The sequence below is a fragment of the Carya illinoinensis genome, chromosome 5 (assembly GCF_018687715.1).
Source record: "Carya illinoinensis cultivar Pawnee chromosome 5, C.illinoinensisPawnee_v1, whole genome shotgun sequence".
NCBI classification, from domain to species: Eukaryota; Viridiplantae; Streptophyta; class Magnoliopsida; order Fagales; family Juglandaceae; genus Carya; species Carya illinoinensis.
In genome coordinates this window covers 38345270-38369469 of record NC_056756.1, presented here as the reverse complement: position 1 = coordinate 38369469, position 24200 = coordinate 38345270, and the positions used below count along the sequence as shown (strand labels likewise).

Here is a 24200-nt window from a genome sequence, read left to right as displayed (position 1 = left end):
GAATGACACACAGTCGTTGGCATCACTGACAGGTACTTTGGACTGTAGACCCCTATCTAGAGCAGCTACCTCCTGTGCAAGTAGTTGAGTCCCAATAAATCAAGATGCTTAATGAGGAACAGAAAGAGTTGATGAATGTTGAGGTCGATCCACCAGCATGAACTAGTAAAAAAAAATGTCGTAGATATGAGAACATTTCACCAAAGTTCCTTGTGATCCTAAGAACTTGTTGGCTTGATGTCACTACCGTGAGTAACTATGATGTTGCCATTAGAAAAAACAAGGCACGTTAGTATTAATAGCACATTTTACAGTTGCTAGTGGTATAAGATACACAAAGGGCTGGTGACAACTAATCAAACGAAGCTGATTTGTGAGACTTCTACATTCACTGATGGCACGCAAATTAAGAAGCTATCAAGCCCTCAATATAGCGAGAATATGTTAAGGGATGTTCTTGCAGAGATGATCATCACTGATGAGATGCCTTTCACCATAGTTAACGAGGCAGGCTTCCACAAATTTGTACACACTTTAGAGCCACGATTTCTCATGTTTTCATGATATACTATGATGTGCGATTATTTGAAAAGACATGTCAAGAAGAAGGCATCGATGAAGGAAATATTGTCGTCACTGGCAAGAGAATGTCATTTACAACTAATACATGGACTTCCATACAGAATGTGGGCTACATGCGTATCACATACCACAGAAACAGTAAGTGGACATTGCAAAAGCGCATTATCGACTTTAAAGAAATTGTTAATTACAAGGGTTCATCCATTGGCAAGGAGATGAATGACTATATAAAAGATTGGAAATAAAAAAAGTGATGTGTATCACAGTTGGCATTACCAGTGCGAATGACACTGCCATTGATTAGTTTAGGCGGAATACAACAGTAGAAGAGAATATCATTCATGAGAACCAGTTTATTCATGTTCGATATTGTACCTATATTATCAACCTCATAGTTTCTAAAGGGTTCAATGAGCTTAATAATTCCATTATTAAAATTCGTAACCTTGTGAAGTATATGATGGCTTCCCCCCAATAGCTCCTCTAGTTTAAGGCAATAGCCAAATAGCTTAATATTTCATCTCAAAAGTACCAAATAGTATTTGAGCGGATGGAGGTCGAGGATGAGAGCATGAGGTATTCTTTGTTGGAGTCAGTTGGGAGGAAAATGGGGCCCAGTTCGCCAGACACAGTTGATTGGACTAATGTCAGGTATTTTGTTCAATTTTTGAAGTTATTTTATAACATAACTATGTAGATATTTGGGAAAAAAATCATATTACGAACATGTATTTCAATGAGCTCTCGAAACTTTATGTCCACTTGTAACAAAGTTGTGTTGACAGTGTACATTTTTTGAATGTAATGACTATAAGGATGAAATACAAATATAATAAATATTGGGAGATGTGAAGAAGATAAATAGATTATTATTTATGGCTACGATCCTTGACCCCCGATATAAGTTGGGGATTATAGAAGATTGGATTACGGACATCCTTGATGATGACGACGCTGATCAGTTTATTAGATCGTTTAAATGTGATATTGATAATTTATATAGCCATTACAACAACACTGGTAAACTTTTAATTGAAGGTGGTAGCTCCTCATGCCCGATCAGTTTGACATCTTCCTAGAATGATATACATGCACAAAGTTTAAATTTATTGCAGCTATGATAGTATCATCAAAACCGTGCATCAAGGAATATTATATAGTATAAGTCTGAGGTTGAGTGTTACTATACGGAAGATATCAAAGCACCTAGTGATATATTCCAGATATTAACTTGGTGGAAGGTGAATTCTGGCAAGTTTCTAGTCCTTTCCCGAATAACCAGGTATGTACTAGCCATTCCTATCACTACGGTCGCCTCTGAGTTGGCATTTAGTACCAGATAATTTTATTGTTTTCATTATTTAATTTATAATTTATATGATTTTATAGACCTAGTTGTGAACCCTAAATTAATGGTGGATGACTGACTACTGAGATAGACGCATCGTGGGATAACCATTTTATTGGTGAGAAACTCAATATCATTATTACCATCACACAAAACTCGTTAGAATTAGATGTGGAGGTGAATTCATGATTGCTATTTGTCATATTAAGTTTTTATTTCCTTTGCTTTTTCACTTTGCTATCACGATAGTACAATACCTAATTTTTTAGTGCATTATTTTAAATATCTATTATAAGAAAAAGAAAAGGATAGTGCATCTGATCAATAAAACTTCATGAAGGAAAATTGAAAATCTCTAGCAAGTCATCGACATGCATGGAGTATGGATTGTCAAGACTCAAGACTGATGTAAGGGATTGTGCCATTGTGGCTATTTCATATTAATATTTTCGTGCTGTAAATTTAATTTTATTGCGATTTATAGTTTTAAATTTAAATTTGTAGTTTGATTTAGTCATTGTATTTAAATTTTAACTTTTAAACTTATTTTTACAGTATTTTAGATTTTTTTAATTATTTTATTTTTTTAATATTTTTAAACAGGGGTGAGTCAATCTAAATTTTAAATTGTGCCATGGACCCAGGCCTAATCTGAGTAGGGCAACTAGGCCCACGTCTGGGTAAACCCACTTATATTCCAATCGGATCGGAGCTCGGAACTCCACTCCAACTCTGGGTTCTAACCTCTAACTCTAGTTGGAGAAAGAGGTTGGAGGTGGGCATTCCAACTCTATCGGAATCGAAGCCTACCCCTAACTAAAAGTGGGTATTTGCAACAAAAATAAAACTCGTTGGAGAATGTTAAATGCCAATGCGACAATTCTGAAAGTAGGGCAACAAATATTGTTCGTTGCTAAGAGGCATTTGTAATGGAAAAAAGGCTTTTTTGCAACGAAATGTTTTTCTTACAAAAAGCATTTTCTATTGTAGCAAGTGCGTATAGGTTTGATTTGGTATTTCTTCTAAGATTACTTTCCTATATTCTTAAAAAGTATTTTATAAAAAGTAGAAGTGCAAGATGTGATCCAACAAACTAAAGATCTAAATGCACCTAAAAAGTAAAAAGTAAATAAATCAACATGTCAAAATCACACGTACCATTTAAACATCTTTATCACTAAAATTATTTTTTTGCTTCGCAAAAAAATTTAACATATTGATTATATTTTAAAAATATAATAATAACATTAATTAAAACTTCAAAAACTAGGTGATCTTCTTTCTAACTTTGGAATAAAAAAGCTCTCACTTCTCACTTCAAAACAAATCCTTCCTAGGCTGGAGAGGAGCTCTTCGCTGTCCTCCATCCCCTCCTAACACTTTGTGGCATAATCTTAACAATATTTATTTTCCTTTTTTCTGACTTTCCCTTATAGGTTAAAAAGGTTAGATATGTCATCGTCTCGCTACTAAAGTTGTGCACATGCTAGGGGTGATAATATGTTACACGACCTGTTAACCTAACACGAACACGACACGATAATAGCGGATTAGGATTTAATCTTAACGGGTTCTGATCAAAACGGGTTGATAACAGGTCAACCCGTTTTGACCCGCAATGACACGATAAGAAAATTAAAATTAAAATTATACCCTTATACCTAAAAGTTAAATTGTTAGAATTTTAATTTCGATATTTTTATTGTTTGGATTGTAATTTTGGATTTGTAGTTAGTTTTATAATTTTTTATAGATATTATGATTTTAACATTTATATAAAATTATACTAAATTTAATTAGGTTAAACATGTTAATTTCAGACTTAGTCAACCCATTTACATAAACATTTTGAAACGGGTCATATTGTGTCGTGTTAACTTATTTTTTAATATTCACTAATGGGTTAAAACGGGTTGACATGACCCATTATGTTAATGAATCGTGTTAGATTTGATATTTTAACACGATAAGTTTAATGGGTCGGGTTAGGGTTGACCTATATAGTATAATATACATGTTTTGACACGACACGAGCACGACCCGTTAACACGATTTGACACCCCTAGCACACGCCCTTCTAGGATGTTTATTGGTTGTTAATCTGCAACTAACTTGAGTGGTATATCAAATGGAGCCATGTGTGGGCCTCATGCACCACCACACATCCGTGCATATAAACTATACACGTGTCGCACCATTCAACTCCTTGGCCTCTAAACTTCTAAAAACAACTTTTGACATCCTTTCACCAATGGCATATGCCAATATAGTCTGTGCACTGCCTAAGAGCCGCATGCATATCTATCTCTTCAACTCTAGATATCCTATTATGTTCTTGTTTTTTCTAAATGAGGACGTGTAAATTATAGAAGTGATAATCACCAATAAACATGTCATATATACACCACATGATGTAGAGATGCTCGTAGACCTAAGCAGAGTCCAAAGCAACCTAACTTGTTCTTGGATTGGGCAACCCAAACAATGTCTTTTTTTATTTGTTGTCTTTATTTCTAGTGTTGGGCGGAAAGCCTACGCATTTGGCCCTACTTGGGGCATGTGGGTGGATGATTGCACACATTAAGATACCAAGGAATGACACCCAAGCTAGACCAAAGCCTGCTTGGGTTTTCACCCATCTGCCCAACCCAATATATATTAAAAAAAAAATTCTTTTGATAAAACGATGTCATTTTGGCATTCTGTTTTGTTTTAAAACCCTCCCTCAGCACGTCTCTCTTTCACTTTTTCTTCCCTCAGTTTGTCTTCCCTATGTTTTAATCCCTTGTCCGATTGCCATCACCCCCAACCCCGTTCGATCGCCATTGTAGTCTCTTTCTCCCTCTCGCCGTCACCCCCAATCCAAAATTTTTACACAAAATAAAATAAATAATTCAAAATTTTCAGATCCTAAAATAAATTAATATTAAAAAAATATATTTTAATAATATTTTATTCAACTTTCATCTCATCTCATCGTAACTCATCTTATCTTAACTCTCTCTCTCTCTCTCTCTCTCTCTCTCTCTCACTCTCAGAGTAGGCGAACGACCTTGGGGGTCAATTTGCCCATCAGCATCTAGATGGAGGCACCTGTCCAAATAGAGAGGGCCTGGGCTACTCACCTGAGAGGTGCAGGTCACACCCCTAGACATACATCAGTTGCCTTTTTGACAAATTATAAAACTTGATAATTATTTTATCTACTCCAAGAAAATGAGAGGATTATTTCCTATAATCAAAGTATCCAAAAGTGATAATAGAAAATACATGATAGACTATTTTTATTGTTGTGTTTTTAAGCAATCATTACTAAACTTCCACCCGTTAGAGCTTAAAATCTCAGGCCCAACATCTTTATCTTCTCATGTCTTTATATGGACTCGATTGGGATTTGAACATGACACGAGTTATCATATCTGTGGGGTAAATGGGTTATAAAGGCCCATTAAGGCCCAAGATCTAGACACAAACCCTATAATCCCTAAGAGACGTCCTTGTGGACCTGTGGTGGTGGAATAAGACAGTAGAGAGATGTTATTTACCATTTTATACTGTATATTAATATTAAATTAATTAATTAAATTATTTTACTTATTATCCATACACTATATATTTATTATAAAAAAAATGATATGTGGTATGAAAAATAATAAATATAATTTTTCGAGAGAGTAAGGGGATGCCATGCCTCAAGACCAATGAAGGCTGAGATAAGAGGACAAGAAGTATTTATTGAGACAGGAGGCATATTAAGGGCAAAGAGATTAAATAACAAGATGTATTTAATTTAAATAAGGTAGAGTCAAAACATTTAATGAGATAAAGATTGAAATACTGCTGTGCTTTGCCAAAGAGGCAAGATTATAAAGAAAGAATTCAATGCGGCAGACAGAGGTGTAAACACATTTGGCACACACCCAATACTGAGAGCAAGTTGTGTCCAATACTGAGGGCAAGTTTGGTAAATAAGATAAAAATTTTGAGTTGAAATAAAAATTTAAAATATTATTTTTAAGTATTATTATTATTTTGATATTTAAAAAAGTTGAATTAGAATTTAAAAAAATTAAATTATTTATTATATTTTGCGTGAAAATTTAGAGAAGTTATTAATGAAATGAAAGAGATGTTTTTACCTAATCTACCCTTAATAATCAAAGAAATTAATTATTAGCTATAGATAACCTAAAATATAAGGTACTAAGCTTCTAAACACTCATATATCTTCTTAATTTTACTATTTCTTAATTAAGTTGCATTAATTAAGCTAGAAATGCAATAGCATGAGTTAATCGTATGTGATTATTTATTATAGCTGATTGCTTTGTCCTTCTTGGGTGATCATATCAATGCAATGGTCATTGATATTATAGCATGAGTTTAAGGGTCGTTTGGATTTTAAGACGAGATAAGATGATTTTAGATAAAAGTTAAAAGTTAAATAAAATATTATTAGATTATTAATTTTTAATAATATTATTTTTTTAAAATTTGAAAAAGTTAAATTGAGATTTGAAAAAATTGAATTATTTAGTATATTTTATGTGAAAATTTAGAAAAATTATAATGATGAGATAAAATGAAACACTCTCTAAATCTTAACGAGCTCTTAGAGTTTTATTATTTTTATACCATACATTATTCGAGCATAATGATTTGATTTATAAGATTTAAATTTTAAAATTTATTTTAAAATTAAATTATATCATGTAAATGATAGTATGTAGTGTAATTTTAAAATTTATTGTTAATAGCTCACAACTTCTAATTGTAATTATTGTTGATTGCGACTAATTTCACTTGAAAAATAATAGTATCTATTTAATGCAAGAATATAAATTATTTTAATCATTTCACTTTTTAACATAATATGAAATGATTAAAATACCCAATAATTTATATAAAATGAATATAATAATCATAATTCTTGCTAGCAAATTGCTTCCGCCCCTATAAATTTATTCATTTTTATTTTTTAACTTATTATTAAAATAACTATTGACTATTGTGACTGATTTTCTTTTGTTTGTTATTTTGAATTAACTTATTACTTTCTTTGCATTGGAAGGTATTTTTAGATTTTGGATTTTGAATTAGTTATGTTTGGTTGATAAAATGATCTTAATCCATCTTAAACTAATTATTGATAGGACTAAATCAATCTCAACTTACTCCATATATTTAAACATATAGAGTAACTAATTTATATTTAAATACATCTCAATGGGGCCCACAAATATTATTATTCATAGATCATCTAAGATCACCGTAGCATCTAAATGCAGACTAAGATCCAAAGTTCAACAGGATGTTAAGGCCTCGTTTGAATAGTGATCTCAACCAATCCCATCTTATCTTATTTATTCTCAAATATCACTCAAACGTAAACACTTTTCAATTTCAAATTTTTTAAATTTTCATCTAATCATTAGCTAATCATTATAATCATTTCAAAATTTTTAATAAAACAGAAAAAACAATTCAGCTTTTTCAAATTTCAAAATAAAATTATATTTTAACAATACTTTAATTCAATATTTTATTCAAAACTATTAAAATATCTTGACATATTATTTTCTCAAAACTCAATAAAATGTCTTAACTCAAACTATTTTATTATTATTCACAAACTATTTATATTATTCAAAGACCTTTCATTTCATCTCATCTTAACATACAAACACCACTCAATCACAAGGACTTTCCAATTTCCAATTTTCAAGTTTTCTGTTTTTTTATTTAATTATTACAACTTTCTTAAACTTCCGAATAAAATAAAATAAAATAAATTAACTTTTTCAAATATCAAAACAAAAATTATATTTTAACTTTATAATTTTTTATTTATATTTTTCTCTCTATTTTTCAAATTTTCATAAAATATCTTAATTTAAATTATTTCATTACTATTTACGTATTATTCCATTATTATTATAAATTTTCCATCCAATCTCAACGTCGAAATAAAGCATAAGGCCCTAAACGATTTGAAACATTGAATCCAGAAACATAAGGAATATCGAACCAAAACCTATATCATCCCTCGTGCAACGGAAAAAGCTCCCACACCCATGTGAAGTATAGCGTTTCTAATTGCTTCAAAATTATCATTTGATTAAAAAAAGCAATGATCGGAATCAAAGGAAAAAAAGGGCAACTTTTACCCGATGATGCGGGATAACCAATTTAAAAATTGATGCCCACTATTGCCTCACGTGTAAGACTCATCCCTACATTATATTTCTTTGTTTTGTTTTGTTTTGTTTTTTTTTTTATTTTGACATTCCTACATTATATTTCTTGATGATACATATTCATGAGAGATCATAAATACTCTTGATGATATAGGTTATTTGGATTGTGAGATGAGATGATTTTAAATGAAAGTTAAAAGTTGAATAAAATAGTATTAGAATATTATTTTTTAATATTATTATTGTTTTAGAATCTAAGTTGAATTGATATTTGAAAAAGTTAAATTGTTTATTATATTTTGTAAAAAAATTTGAAAAAATTGTAATAATAAAATGAGATAAATTAAGAGTATTTCTCAATCTAAATAGTTCTAAATGTTACATTCTTATAAATGAAAACTGTATAGGTTGTCGGCATACAAGTCAAAATATTTTTTAAAGATAGCGAACTCCACTATAAAAAAGTGATTTTTTCATAATCTTTTTAAAGTGGGATTTACTTTTTTTTTCTAAAGAGATTGTACAAACTTGCATGTCTTATACTTGTATACAACATTACACCTATAAATAAATGAAGAAGGTCCTTAGCCTGCTATGAGTCAAAAATCAAGTTAAAGTCGTGTTCCATTAGAAGGCTTATAAATATGGGCAAGTTAGAAATGAATAATGTTATATATTATACGAATGACATTATCATCCTACTATATATGATGTGGTGTATTTATCACTATTTGATGATAAAAAATATGTAATAAATAATTATTCAATAATAGTAAATGTGTCATAGCTTACCTAGTGGGATAGCAGTATGGTGTATAGAAAATGATGGCTAAATTCTAGTGGAGATAGAAATAACAAGAATACAAAATCCACTAAGTTAGTTGGAAGAAAATGTGTGAGCCAAAACATGCTTGGGGATTAATGGGGTTCAAAGATCTTAGAAATTTTAGTGAAGCCCTTCTATGTAAATAGGGATTGAGATAATGAAAGAAAAGTCCACACTCCTACACAGTATATTCGAGGCTAAACACTTTCTTGATGAGAGTTTCTTAAACCCAATATTGGGTCACAACCCTTCTATATTTGGAGGGGCATTGGGGAGGTGAAAAAAAAAAATCTACCTTGGACGTAGGTGGAGAGTGGGAAATGGGCAATCTATCAAAATATGTACCAATTACTGGATTCCTAGGATTAGAAACTTACAACATAGTTTGAGGGAAGGGGATACCATGGATATCACTTGAAACTGTGGCTACTTTATAGGTGCTTATACTAAATGGTGGGATGTGGACATAGGGAGAACCTTGCTACCTCCAGCTGCAGCAAATGAGGTTTTAAAAATTAAACTAAGTCTAGAGAAGTCTAAAAATACTCAAAGATGGGTACCAGAACACAAAGGAATGCTTAGTGTTAGAAGTGCCTATAGAATATTAAAAAAAAAAAAGACAAATAGGGCGAATTGGGAGAGTTCAAATGTGGCACATATAAAAAAAGATTTGGAAAAAGCAGTTCCCAAATAAGGTGAAAGTATTTGCTTGAAGAGTTTGTAAAGATGGGTTGCCAACAAAACATAACCTAATGAAGAGGAAGGTATTACCTGATGATAATTGCTAGCTTTGTAAAGGTGCGAAGGAAGACACTACACATGCCCTCTTGTTTTGCCCTACACTGCAAGATAGCTGAAAACTTTTTTCTCCTACATTTCAACTAACTAGTTCTCCTAACTAGTTCTCAACAAGATTTTATAGAGATTGTTAGATAAGTCAATGAAAGATGTAGGAGAAAGGAAGTTGAGCTATTCTTTATAATTGCATGGAGTTGTTGGTATAAAAGAAATTAGTTGGTTTATGAGAATAACAACTTGGTACCTGATCAAGTAATTGGTCATGCTCTTGCTGTGTAGAAGAACTATAAAGAGCTTGAAGGAAGGGCACTTAAGATGAACAAAAGCGGTTGTTGATGGGAGCATCCACCTCAAGAGACTATGAAATTAAACGTGGATAGTGTTATGTTTACTTATCATCATAGTGCATGTATAGGGAATATTCTAAAGATGATGTAGGGGCAGTGATCATGGCAGCAAGCAGGAACGAGCATGGGGTTAATGACCCAATCGAAATTGACCTATTGTTAATACTCTACAACTAAGCCCGTTTAGATAGTGAAAGTGTTTTATCTCATATTATTTAATCTCATCTCATCATTATAAATTTATTAAATTTTCACACAAAATATAATAAATAATTCAACTTTTTCAATCTTCAAAATAATAATAATATTAAAAAATAATATTCTAATAATATTATATTTAACTTTAAACTTTAATCTCATATCAACTCACTATCCAAATGACATCTAAGTGTTTATTTGGGAATAAGGGGTATCATCTTAGAGAGCGATTCCCTGATATTGGTGCAAGAGCTTTCATGCATAGCAGATTCAATGTCTTCACTATTCGAGAGTTGATGGAGATTTATTTACTTTCAGAAAAACTCTCATCTTATTTATCTTAATCATTACAATTTTTTCAAATTTTCATATAACATAAAATAAACAATTCAAAATTTTCAAATCCTAATACAAAAATAAAATAAAATAATTCAATCTTTTCAAATCTCAATATAAAAATAATATATTTTAATAATATTTTATTTAACTTTCAATTTTGATCTCAATTCATCTCATCTTATTTTATCTCTGAAAATAAACGAGAGCATGTAAACTTAGGCACGTTGAAAAAATGAGAAATGAAGTTGTTCATAGGCTTGCAAAGCAAAATTTGCTGGAAATGTAAATGACACTAGTAGTTGTTGGGGGGAGGGGGGTTCTTGATGTCATTGCTCATATCATTTGCACTGATAGCCATTGTTAAGGTTGTTTTTCAATAAAAGTTAAAGTTTGCCACTTAAAAAAAAAAAAAATGAAAACAAGCACAAAGAAACTTTTGGAAAGTCAAATGTTCATCCCGAAGTTCAATTTCAGACCTAAAATAATGTGGTCAATGAACTAACGGACCCAAATCAACTTCCAAAGTGTGCCTTTATTCTCTTCAAGAGTTACTTCGTTTTTCTTCCTTTCCCTTTCCTTTTTACCCGGACATTGGGTTGGTTACCAACTCTTAAGATTAGGCTCAAACTCTTGGCGGTCAACTCTTCAAATAATACCTATCAAAAAAAAAAAAAAAACTCTTCAAATAATAAAAACGATTCATCTCATTTTATCTTATTATTATAATTTTTTTAAATTTTTATAAAAAATTTAATAAATAATTTAATTTTTTTAAAATATTAAAATAATAATATTTTATTTAACTTTTAACTTTAATATGAATTATCAGCATTTAATTGAAGATGATAATATTACTCGTAAATCTATATGGATGATTTGAAGTTATTCGGATCTAAACATGCCTTAGTTCCAACAATATAAACAAAAAATAGAAGCGATAGATACAAGGAGAGGTTTACGAGGTGAGTCTTTATAAAGTTCAACGGCAAACCTGTCCCCATCTGAAAAAACAGGGTGAGATAGTACGAATTGGTTTCTGCATGAAACTTCCCACAAGTCTGCAAAACAACGTATACAAGAAAGAAAAGAAAAGAAAACGCGTTTCTTACTCTATACAAATTGACCAAGCAATTAGTATAATTATGTCACACCAAACAGCCTGTCACCATTAATCATCACAGCCCTTATATAATATTATATAATATATGAGATACCAAAGAATGGTAAAAATAAGAAATTAAAGAGTACAAGTATGTAAATAATTTATATAGTTTTAAAAATTTATAAGTCTTGTGCAGTCTCTTAAAAAAATAAGACACTTAGAATTTATATAAAAAAATATAAAATACTTTAATTATAAAAAGATTATAAAAAAATAAATTTGTAAACTGATGTAGCTTGATGTAATATATCATATTATAAAGTTTGTTACTTTCATTATAAAATAGAACTGACGAATTTTATAAAGTCATGTTAGTTTATAAGTTTATTTTATGTAATTTTTTTTTATTTATATCAATTTTAAAAAAATTAAATTTAAATTTTTTTTTCAAAAATATTAGGTGAAACACGGACAAGCAAATGTTTATTTCAAATAAAATGACGGAACAATTGATAATTTGAATGTTGGATAGTGCTTGGGAAAAGAATGGATATATTGAACATGGCCAACAGATTTTGACCAGCAAAGCCATTTGGATTTTGATAGATGGAGATTCAAAGAATATATATTAGATTACGTGTCACATACAAATGATTGCTTTAAAATAATTGGGAAAAAAAAAAAGTGAGAGAAAGTCTTAACAAGCAATTAGAGAAAGTCATAGTATTTCAACTTATTTGGTCAAATAATAACAAATAGAAAAGACTGGCGTTCTAAGAATGACATTAAATATTACAATTAGAGACTGTTTAAAAATTCAATACTTTTGAAAAAAATATTTTTTTTTTCTTTGCATCAATTTTTCAAGAGATAAAATATATTTTAGGGCTAAAATATGTTTATATTGAAAGTTAACCAAACCAAAAATTTTTTAAAGTTATTTTATTCTCGAGACGTTGTGTAGAGCACACTATTCATATAACTTAAATAGTTTTATGTTTAGAAAATGTGATTTTTAATTGAAATCATTAGAAATTCATGTTTTTTTTTTAAGAAACCATTGGTTTATAGGTAAATTTTACACAAATAAGTTTATATAATGACGTAGTTTAATGTGATCAATTAAATTATGAAACTTATTTTATTATAAAATAATTTTAACATATTACATTAAAGCAGATAACACGTAAAATTTTCTTTATAAATTTATGTATAGACCTAATACTTCTCTTATTTTTTTGGGTACAAAAACCCAAGAGTGTGCCAACTCATATTGTCATTGTATTGTCTATAGCCTACGTTTTATTTGAGCATTTAGTAACTCACCTAAAAGTTTGTTGACATAAAAGACCTAAGAGAGCCTTAAATTGCCATTCCCTATTAACCACCCTCGCCATAAATATATATATATATATATATATATAAACCATCATCATATCAATTATAATTTTTTATTCCAAAGGCGCGGACTGTAGTACACGAGATTGAAGTTTATTCTATAGGGATGTGTTCGAATAACTCTATCTTAAAGAGGTTTTTGATATAAAAAAATATAATTTTTTATTGAGCAATATTAATATATATTTAATATATATATATAATTCAATTAAATACTAAGACAAAATACTAAAAAAAAAAAAGAAGTGTGACTCTATATATTTATTTATGATAAATATAATTAAGTATGTCTTATTTTATTATTGTTATTAATATTATGTTACTAACCTAAGATTAGTAACATAAATGTTAATATTATGTTATTAATATTAATATTATTAATATTAATATTAATAAAATAATATTAACATAATATTAATATATTATGTTACTAACAAATGTTAATATTATGTTATTAATTTATGGCTTTCACTCATAAATGCCGGAGCTACCTGTCGCATTAGCTTCACTCTCCAACTTTCAAATAATGCTTTATAAATTTTATAGCTCCATCTTCAACTTTTCAACACCCTTCCACCCTTTCGCTCGCTCTCTCGCTCGCTTTGCCTGTGAAGACTTCTGAATCCTCCAGCTACCTTTGTTCACCGTCAAATGCTTTGACTTCTCTTAAAAACTCTTAAACCCTGAGATCAACGATGGGCCATTGCTGTAGCAAGAATGTCTCCGTCGCAAACACCGACGTTAGCACCGGCGCCGGCGATCTTACTGCCGGGACTCGAGCGAGCTTGCCATCACCATCCGGAAACTCCGAATCCGGGGATGGTCGCTCCGGGAAGCCGACACCGGCTCACTCCTTCTCTGCCAGTCCCTTCCAGAGCCCCCTCCCAGCGGGAGTGGCCCCATCCCCAGCGAGAACGCCGGGAAGAAAGTTCAGATGGCCGCTTCCCCCTCCTTCGCCGGCTAAGCCAATCATGGCGGCGATTATGAGGCGGCGAGGCCCGTCGAAGCCTGCGGACGGTCCCACGCCAATACCGGAGGAAGGGGGAGATGGGGAAGGAGAGAGAAGGCTCGATAAGAGCTTCGGGTACGCGAAGAACTTTGGGGCGAAGTACGAACTGGGTAAGGAGGTGGGGCGAGGGCATTTTGGACATACTTGTTGGGCAAAAGGAAAGAAAGGAGAGCTTAAAGGACAGGCTGTTGCTGTGAAAATCGTATCTAAAGCCAAGGTATGTGTGGGTTTGTTGTGTACGTATAAATGTTGTGCTTTTTGTCATCCGTTTTGACTTTTTACCTTGGTTGAAGTCAGTTTTTAGTAAATTAGTAATATAAGTTAGTTTTTATTAAATTTCTTTGAGTTTAGTGTGAAGTCGGGATGTGAAGGTTTAGCGACAACTGTAAAAGTTGTGTTGAGATTGGATTTGAGATTTGAAGACAAGACAGAAGAAACGAAGGTTGAGGTGGTATTCAGTTAATTAATCAAGCGCCTCTAGTTCGTAATCGTATATCCCGAAAAGATTTGGGTGCTCTGAACGTCGTTTACCCATCCCTTCCTATGATTCATTGCAGAGGGAAGTGGATTCGGTGAGAGAAAACATGAACTATCTGGGCAACAAGTTACTCTTTTTGGTTAACTTTCTCTGGGTGGAAAATAAATGTGGTTCGGTTTTTGGATGGAAGTTGCCGTTTGTTAGCTGCAATCGCTGCAACAGGTTTTGTTTGGACGAGTTGGATTGTGGTGTAGAGGTCTTTTTAAATGATTTGGTCTTTGAACCGGATTGGGTAAAGTAAAAAATGCTAAGATAAGCAAAGGAAGTTGATTTTAGGTAGTGGAGGGGATGAGCTGAGAATGGTTGAACCGTCAGAAATGCTCAACCTTTGAACAAGTATTTTACGAATGAGTTGATTGACGGAAGCTTCATTCCCTTCTTTATGGTCAGTGACAAACATATCGGACATTTGACTGGGTCAAAATAAGAAAGCGGTACACACATGATTGCACTTCCTAAAGGCGCATCCTCAACAAACTTGGAAGATAATCATGACTCCTTTGGACTGATGGCAAGACCAGTATAATTCCAGTTGGGCGTTTTTAGTCTTGGAAGCAGGGAATTTTAAGAGCTCAGTTTAAATTAAGGGTGCTGATTTTAGTGGCAGTAACTATATACCCTCTGCAATGACTGTGGGATTAAAATTATATAGAACTCCATAGCATTTACTCGTCCTTGCCTGCTGATGTTAGTCTCTGAATCTTTTGTGGAAGATTTTGTGAAAAAGAGACTGATTTGAGTTTCTTCATTGACTCACTTTTCAGTTGCTAAGTTTAGTTAAGACTCTAGGTTCTTAATTGTAACGGGCCAGTACTCAAAAGAAATATTTTTAACTAGAAGGAACTTATTGATGTCAACTTCATGTGCCTGGTGGTGGTCGTGGATTCTTTTTCTTACTTTTGAGTCAAGTGTAAAATCAACTCACAATTGACTTTTCTCTTTAACTTTTGGCTTATTCTTATAATTGTGCTTTTGTAGTTGGGACAAAATCATATCACAATTTACTGCTTCATGAAAGTTAATTGATTTATAAGCCTCCAAGTTTCGTTGGGCTTTGGTAACTAACAGACTGTTATTGGCCAGATGACGACAGCAATAGCGATTGAAGATGTTCGCAGGGAAGTGAAAATATTAAAAGCATTATCTGGGCATAACAATCTGGTCAAATTTCATGATGCCTTTGAGGACACAAACAATGTCTACGTAGTTATGGAGTATGTATACCCTCATTGAAGTTCTTAAAATAAGAAGACTTGTTTCTTGGAGACAACAATTCCCTTTTTGGTCGATTTGAAGAATATCTAGATGGTTTAGTCTAGGCATATTATTTGTATTGTCGATCTTAGAAGTTTGTTCTAAGCATTTAGATTTTCTTTTCCCTGCCAGATTGTGCGAGGGTGGAGAACTACTGGACAGAATTCTGTCAAGGTAAAAGTGGACAACTTCATTTTCTTTTGTACAAAAAGGTGTTTGTCCTAATCATGGCTAATAAGTCTGCTTTAGTTTTCTATGATTTCGTTTATGGTATTCCTCATGAAGCCTTGTTATCCTTTAACGTAGAGGTGGAAGATATATGGAGGAAGATGCTAAAAAAATTATCGTGCAAATCTTGAATGTAATTGCCTTTTGTCATCTTCAAGGTGTTGTGCATCGTGATCTAAAGCCAGAGGTATGGTATTGGCAAACAATTAGAACAAATATATTGCTTTTCTTTCAATTGAAATGTATTGGTTGTACCCTTGCATGTGCATGTCCTTTTGTGTTTTTATTTTTTATTCCAAATTCCAGTGATAACTCTGTATGTGCTTACTGCTAGCAGAATTTTCTTTTCGTCACCAGAGATGAGGATTCTCCAATGAAGGTTATTGATTTTGGTCTATCTGATTTTATTAGGCCAGGTAACAGTCGCATATCTTCCCCCAAGCATTAACAGCTTCTCAACTGAACTAATGAAGTTAACCTACGATTACCATTTTTCTCAACTGAATGGACTAGAATTTATTGCAATGTGCTAGAATATGACATTATAACAGAGAATAACTTCATTGATATTATTCTTCAGGTGCCTTCTTTGTAAGGATATAGTTCAATTTCTAGAATGTGAACTTCTTTTTATATACAATAGGATATTGAATTACCGGAATAGATGATAGGTGATTGGATGGTAGATTATTTTTTTGTGCCTAATTAATTCATTAGAATTTTTTTTCTCGAACTGTTGAACAATTTTCCTAAGTTTTTGATCCTCTTAGTAGCTTTTTGCAGAATGACTGAGGTAGGCCTCTATTGCCCTCTGCTTTGGAGTTTGATAAGAACTTACTAGACTGGATGGGAAATAAGGAATTTTTGGGTGGGGAATTTTATGAAATGAGCTTTTCTCATTTTGTTGAAGTTGGTTAAATCCTGATGCTGTTTTGTTGCCTTGACCACATTTCAAGCAGAAAAGAATAAAAACAAAATTGAATTTTCACAACTGTTCCATTATTTTTGTTTACAAGAAAAGATTGCTGAAAAAATGGCAACAAGTTTCCTTGATGAATGCTTACCAACAATGCTTGTACATATATATATATATATGTATATATAATATGAGACATAATCCTGTTAAAATGCTGGATGGGATTTTTAAGGAAAAATTTTACTGCAGTAAAATATTTTGTCATGGGACAGACAAGGTTTTAAGACAACCATACGCAAAATTTCAGAAAAAGTCTCCCCCTGCCTTTCTATGCGTTAAAAAAGTTCCTTTTCTTGTCACTCAAATGGAGCCTATGTTGTGGGGATTCATCTCATAATCTTATTTTTGCACTTATTTCATCGCATTTAACTAAATAAATTTTTATATGCAATAGATTTTTCTGTCAAGAATATTTATGGCTGTCTATTAGCTTTCAATACTGGTTTGCAATTTTCCCTTTTCTCTCTACAGTCATTCGATAATTGTTTGCTTTGTATCAAGCTCACATTGTTTTCACAGAATATCTAGTTCTTGTGCATGTGCAGATCAACGTCTCAATGACATTGTTGGCAGTGCATACTATGTTGCACCTGAAGTGCTTCATAGATCATACAATGTTGAAGCAGATTTATGGAGTATTGGCGTCATAACATATATATTGTTATGTGGAAGCAGACCTTTCTGGGCACGAACTGAATCTGGAATCTTTCGTTCTGTGCTAAGGGCTGATCCTAATTTTGATGATTCACCTTGGCCTGCGGTTTCGCCAAAAGCTAAAGATTTTGTTAAGAGGCTTCTGAACAAGGACCATAGGAAAAGAATGACTGCTGCTCAAGCTCTAAGTAAGATATATATTGAAGATGTCCTTAATTTAACTGTCATTGTTAAAATCTTTAGCTCTCTCTCTCTCTCAGAATAACTTTTGTGTTCCTATGATTTGTTTAAGTTTTCCCAGAAAGTTATTTCTTGTTGATAGAAAATAATGTACTCAATATATGCAGCTCATCCATGGCTACGTGATGAAAACAGAGCGGTGCCTCTTGATATTTTAATCTACAAGTTAGTTAAGTCATATGTTCGTGCCACACCTTTCAGGCGTGCAGCATTAAAGGTAGTTGCCATTTAGTAATTGATGAAACGCATACCATTTGTTTTTGGAAATAGGTTTCTTCCATCCCCCCGCCCCCCAATGCACACATCCACACACAAAGAAACAAAAAAACTTTATATATAAATATTAACTTTGCTTTATTCTTGTCCTCTCATATATCTTTTTGTTTTTTTTTGTTGTAATAATTGCAGGCTCTCTCAAAAGCTATAAGAGAAGATGAGCTCGTGTACCTTACGGCTCAGTTCAAGCTATTGGAACCAAGAAATGGATGCGTCTCTATCAATAATTTTAGAGCGGTTAGTGGTCCAAATCCTTTATGACATTTAAGTAACCTTCTGAACGTGAGATTTCTTGATATGGTAACATGTTGTAATATAGCTTTTGGTTCAATGAATTCATTGTTAGTCATGTTGTATAATTTTTTCTGTATATGTTATCTTTCTTGTTTTCATCATCACATTTCTATTTTTTGTGGAAAAAGTGCAGGCTCTCATGAGAAATTGCACGGATGCCATGAGGGAGTCTAGGGTTCCGGACATCTTAAATGCGGTAAGACATTATGCTAATTGCAGGACAAATATACCATCACATTAGCACAAGGAATATGAGATTACATATTTCAACTTTATCGTTTTTCCATATATGATGGTTTTCCGTATTAAGTTTGTACTGCTAGTGTAAAATGTCCTATTAGTCTTTGTATGATGTGATGCTGGTGAGTGCTAGCATAATTTGAGATGGATTAGATATGCATACCTTGGAAAACAATTCTACCTCTTTCTGCATTGGCTGTTTCATTTTACTTCTTCCATTGCTAGCTTGAGTTTTATGTTGACAAAGATAACCTTCAATGCAACATGGATTCAATGGATGTCAGAACTGTTTATACTCTCTCTTTTGGTTTATGGACGTGAATGTTTTTCATGTAATACCTTGTGCTAACGGTATTATTGGCTAATTTAAGATGGAACCGCTCTCTTATAAACGAATGGACTTTGAAGAGTTTTGTGCCGCTGCAATCAATCCGTATCAGCTTGAGGCTCTTGAAGGATGGGAGGATATTGCAAATACAGCTTTTGAATACTTTGAACAGGAAGGAAATCGTGTGATTTCAGTCGAGGAACTGGCTCGGGTATGGACACTCAACTTTATAAGAAAGTCGATATAATGATACAGCAGATTGCCAAACAAAACCTAAGAGAAAAAATAGGAGACCCCCTCTTTACAAACTACGAATAAAATTGGGAGGGGTCTGAATGCCCCAAACCGAGAACTAGGAATCATTATCTAACCAATTCAATGATTCTGGCATCTCATCTAGTGATTTAATTTGCAATCACATAACTTAGCAAGATATTTATGCAGGAGTTGAATTTGGGTTCCCAAGCATTCTCTTTACTCAGGGATTGGATCAGAAACTCCGACGGAAAACTTAGCTTCCTTGGATACACCAAATTTTTACACGGTGTGACGATGCGCAACACAAGACACTGATAGCATATACAAAGGATTTTGAACAGAAATTGTGTTACTGCCTCCTTCCGGCGCCCCGAGCTGACAAAAAATACTGTAAAGATGGAATGCCTTGGAAGGGGGTTGAAATTGAGGGATACTTGAGTAAAAAATGTGTTTGTGTTGCAGCAAGGCCAAGATGGTTGTATACCTTTTGTAAACATATTGTGCAAACAGTATCAACTATTGAGATTCTTGAGGCGATAGATTGAGATAATCGACATTGATATATTCATTCATTTATACTCCCATAATGAATTATCTGTGTTCATTATATCTTATGCGACAGATCAAATATCAGATTATACTGTGAAACAAGAGCGTGCTCTCACCAATATGATAAACACACCAACTCTTTGATTTAGGAACGCACAGAGATAAATAATCAAATAGTCCACATGGGTTGGTTTTTATCTGAGCCTTTTTTATTTATTTGTGTTTTTAACTTTGATCATTTTACTTCTTTCAGTTATCAGGCTTATAGAGTTTATTTTTATGTCTAAAATAATGCTAATAAATCAGAATATCAGAATATATAAATCCAATCCCAAATCCAGAGATCCAAAAACATACAGGAAATCTACTAAAAAAAAAAAAACCTGGGGGATTTGTGCATATCTAATTATGGTGCTGTGCAGTGCAGAGACCCACGAGCGGTCATGTCGTGTGTGGGCCTTAGAGAATACGATGAGAAAGGTGAGAAAGAGGAGAAAAAGGGGAAGAAAGAGACGGGAAAGGGGTTAGGATTCTGAACTATATATATATATATATATATATCCACCAGCAACCTGCTCGATTGGGAAAAAAGAAAAAAAAAGTAAAACATCTTGCTTGTCCCACCCTTTTATGGAGTAGATTGCTTGCCCGTCTCGCTAGGGAACAAGCAAATCTTGCAAATGGAGGGTGGGTCTAGATGACCCACCTCCAGGCTCCACCTTTGATGACTTGACCCCACACCTAGCTAGCGGGATGGCCAGATCTTGCAAGGTCTGCCTCTCCGCCGGTACCATCAGTAACCTGACCCTACTCATAGCATATTGGTTGCTCGACTAACCCTGCATTTATAGAGGTGCCTAAATGGTATATATAATTTTTAGATGTATAAATTTTAAATATTTTTTATATAAAAAATCGAATTTATTATTTAAGAAAATATTTTTTTCAAATAAAATTTATATTTATTTAATTTAAAAAAAACCCAAAATTTATATATTTTAAAATTATAAATATTATTTTTCACCCTATAACTGTAAATATGGTTTCATAACGTGTTGTTTTCTCTTTTAAGTTAAGCATTTTTTGTAAGTTTTTAAAAACCCAGCCAAGTCATGCGGCTATTCATAACATATCAAGGAGGTGGTTGCACAACAACCCCTACATCTCTAGTGGTGTCTATTGCAAAAGCCTATGTTATTTTTTAAAGTTTTAAATACTTTGTTTTTTTTTTTAAATTTAAAATATTTATTATTTTATTTATTGGACATGTATCAACAATTTATTAGGCATGGAATTTATTTGCATATTGTGTAGTACATGGAAAATTATAAATAGAAAAATTCTATTAAGTAGGCCTACCTTACATACTTATTTTTATTTTATTTCTCTCAGAAAGTATGTGGTGTAAAACTATTTAGCAGTAGAACTCTTGTAAATATTCTTTCATGTCAAATCTCCGAAATTAAGCACAATATCGGAATCTAACATTTATTTCATTAACTACATTCTAGGAATATAATATTTGAATATGTGATTAAACTCATCATGTTTGGAAATGATTAAGAATATAATGAGATTTCGAGTATAATTATGAGAGATTCCTCATTTTTTCTTTTAATAATGTGAGAGAGATTCCTGAATTTGGTTGCAAGAACCCTGCAAAAGTTATTTTCCCTTTCCAAAATACCTTATACTTTTTTGCTTAATTGCAAATTTAGTCTTTGGCTATTCATAAATTTACTAAAAGCTCATTATGTTTCTAATTTTAGCAATTTATTATATCTTTTTTCAAATTCACGAAGGGGCTAAGGGCAAGGTCAAAGCTGCTCAGATGAGGGTGGAGCCGAATCCCTCCTCCTCCCTCCCTCATTCCTCATCCATTTTCTTTTTAGTTTTTTTTTTTTATTTTTTTTTATTTTTTTCATATTTCTTAGTGTTTTTAGGCTAAAGGAGGGTGAAAGGCCAATTTCTAGCTCTCCGGCGCCTAGCAGCCACCACTTGCCCCACTATAGGATTCCGAAGGCATTGATCTTTCAGACGGGCAAAGCAGTTTGTCTAAAGGAGCGGCCTGTGAGCCACATGCACGATTAAAAGTTGGCGCATGAATCCCACACGCCTCTGCTAAAGGTGTTTTCTGCCGCAACGCATGACTATTTTGGATTTAGGGCCACCGGTTACTTTAGACTTGACTGACTGTCATACTCCTAGGGTGGCGTGTCTCTCACCTATCACGACAACCTCTGTTTTGTGTTGTTTGTTCTTTGTTTTCCTATGTATTTCTCATGCTTTTATGTTTTTTTGGTATTTTCTGTATTTTAGGTTGTAATAAAAAAAATAAAAAATAAAAAACAAAAAACATTGTCTCTAGGATCCAAGGTCCGTAGATTATGTCCTTCACTCCATAGGAGTGTGAGGTTTGTTACAATCTTAGACGGTGTTTTAAGACAGAATACTGTCTTTCAGATGGTTTGTCTGGAGAGATTTTACAGCACTGGACAAGACTATGCCAGTTATAAAGGAATTTGTTTACTGGGGAGCTTGCTTGTAATTTTCAGGTTAGAGTTGTAATGTCTCTTCTATGAATGAATGAATAATATTTTTCTATAAAAAAAGAGAGAAAAGAATAAAAAGACGTTAGTAGCTCAATTTGCAGTTGATCTCCATATATATATAGATCAGGTGGGTCATGTTGCATGAATGATGATGGGAGGTCCCTCCATTGCCTTATAGTCCATGGCTCTTGGGGACTTCTATCATTCCCCTTCTCGAGGAACACTGCTCCTTCACCCTTCTCTATCTTTTTCGAGTTTTTATTTGCATGCTTGGATTTTAATTTTATGTGTTTATAAGAAATTTTTAAACATTTAATCACACATAATAGAGATTTCAACAAAAATAACTAACACCAAGGAAAAAAAAACATATAATTGAAACTTCTTAGTGCAATGTGTCCTTATAAATATCAGGCATGGCCAATGGGGGCCCTATCTAGCTGCAGGCTGCTACCCAACCTGCCTCATGTTGGTGGCCTAGACTGGGTGAATGGGGAAGATTAGAAATTTTATTTGGGCTAGCAACAGGCCAGTGCCAAGACACTTTGCCCGCTAACTTGGTATATATGTGTGTATATCTATGTTCTCTTCATGAGATTTCATTACTTTTCTTCTTCTTTCTTCCTCTCTCATTTCTAGTTTTTTTTTTTCCAGAGAGGAGAGAGATGTGATAAGATAAGGTTAAAATTGAAAGTTGAATAAAATATTATTAGAATATATTATTTTAATATTGAGATTTAACATAGGATATGCATATAAACAATACCCAAAAACTCAAATATATGACATGTACATATTGCTCTCGCTTCTCCACTCCAAAGTCACATAATAAATACGTTTATCTTTACCATTAGGTGCCACCTCATACATCTTACTTTCACCCTCTTTTTGAACTTTGGTAGCTTTGTACTGTTGGCTATTTAATAGCTCATCTTGAAAGATTTTTAAAGACTTCTTAGCATACACTTTGGCCGCCTCTTTTTCAATTGCCCAACATGTTCAAAACTGCTCTAGTCGATTTCGTTCTCACATCCTTCTATTTCTCTTTAAAATAGTATACATCTAAGGCTTTCTCGTACTGATGTACAAAGTCATTTACCATCGTACTTGAACAAATATAATCCTTGAAAAATTTATTCATGCTCTCACTCCTTTGCATGGTTGACATACTAGCACAAAACATGGTTCGCAAGTAAGTCGAAACCCACTTCTCCAATTAGTTGTAAAGATTTTGCAACCAATCATTACCAACTAGACTATATTTCACCATTATTGAACTCCATTTCTTCTTGAACTCATCACATGTTATTGTCTTATGAATACAATGACGGAATTATTTTTGAAAGTCTGGAAACTTATTATAGACATATGCAAAATGTTCTGAAATTTTTTGTAAAATATGCCACAAGCACAACCCGTGAGTTGTATTTGAGAGTACCTATGCAATGGCCTTGGCCATGACTTTGTCATCATCAGTAATAATAGTTGAAGAAGCATGCGCAAGCATTACTTCCTACAATGTTCTCAATAACCATATATAGGATTCAACTGTTTCATTGACTAACAACACACAACCAAACATTATGGTTTGGTGATGATGATTAACTCCTGAAAACGGTACAAATGGCATCTTATTAATATTTGTGAGATACGTCGCATCAAACGTCAA

General features: G+C 32.8%; 1 protein-coding gene across 2 annotated transcripts; it reads left to right on the top strand.

Moving 5' to 3' along the window:
• The first annotated feature begins 13676 nt into the window (after positions 1 to 13676).
• On the top strand, positions 13677 to 20037 carry LOC122311452 (CDPK-related kinase 4-like). Of its 2 annotated transcripts, XM_043126005.1 has the most exons (11): positions 13683 to 14361; positions 15766 to 15896; positions 16069 to 16110; positions 16243 to 16351; positions 16502 to 16580; positions 17686 to 17982; positions 18142 to 18251; positions 18443 to 18547; positions 18738 to 18800; positions 19216 to 19383; positions 19617 to 20037. In XM_043126005.1, the coding sequence occupies exons 1-11, from the start codon at positions 13831 to 13833 to the stop codon at positions 19743 to 19745; spliced, it is 1764 nt and encodes a 587-aa protein (XP_042981939.1). In that variant the 5' UTR covers positions 13683 to 13830; the 3' UTR covers positions 19746 to 20037. The 2 variants fall into 2 exon arrangements, 1 of the variants encoding a protein (XP_042981939.1); XR_006242791.1 differs by lacking the exon at positions 19617 to 20037 and having other exon boundaries at positions 13677 to 14361; positions 18733 to 18800; positions 19216 to 19305.
• The last annotated feature ends 4163 nt before the right edge of the window (positions 20038 to 24200 follow it).

What these genes read in the sequence shown, in the direction of transcription:
- LOC122311452 (XM_043126005.1), top strand. Translation starts at nt 13,831, where the DNA reads ATGGGCCATTGCTGTAGCAAGAATGTCTCCGTCGCAAACACCGACGTT. An exon ending in AATGTCTACGTAGTTATGGA is followed by an intron (nt 15,897 to 16,068) that starts GTATGTATACCC and finishes TTTCCCTGCCAG; the next exon opens with ATTGTGCGAGGGTGGAGAAC. An exon ending in ATCGTGATCTAAAGCCAGAG is followed by an intron (nt 16,352 to 16,501) that starts GTATGGTATTGG and finishes TACTGCTAGCAG; the next exon opens with AATTTTCTTTTCGTCACCAG.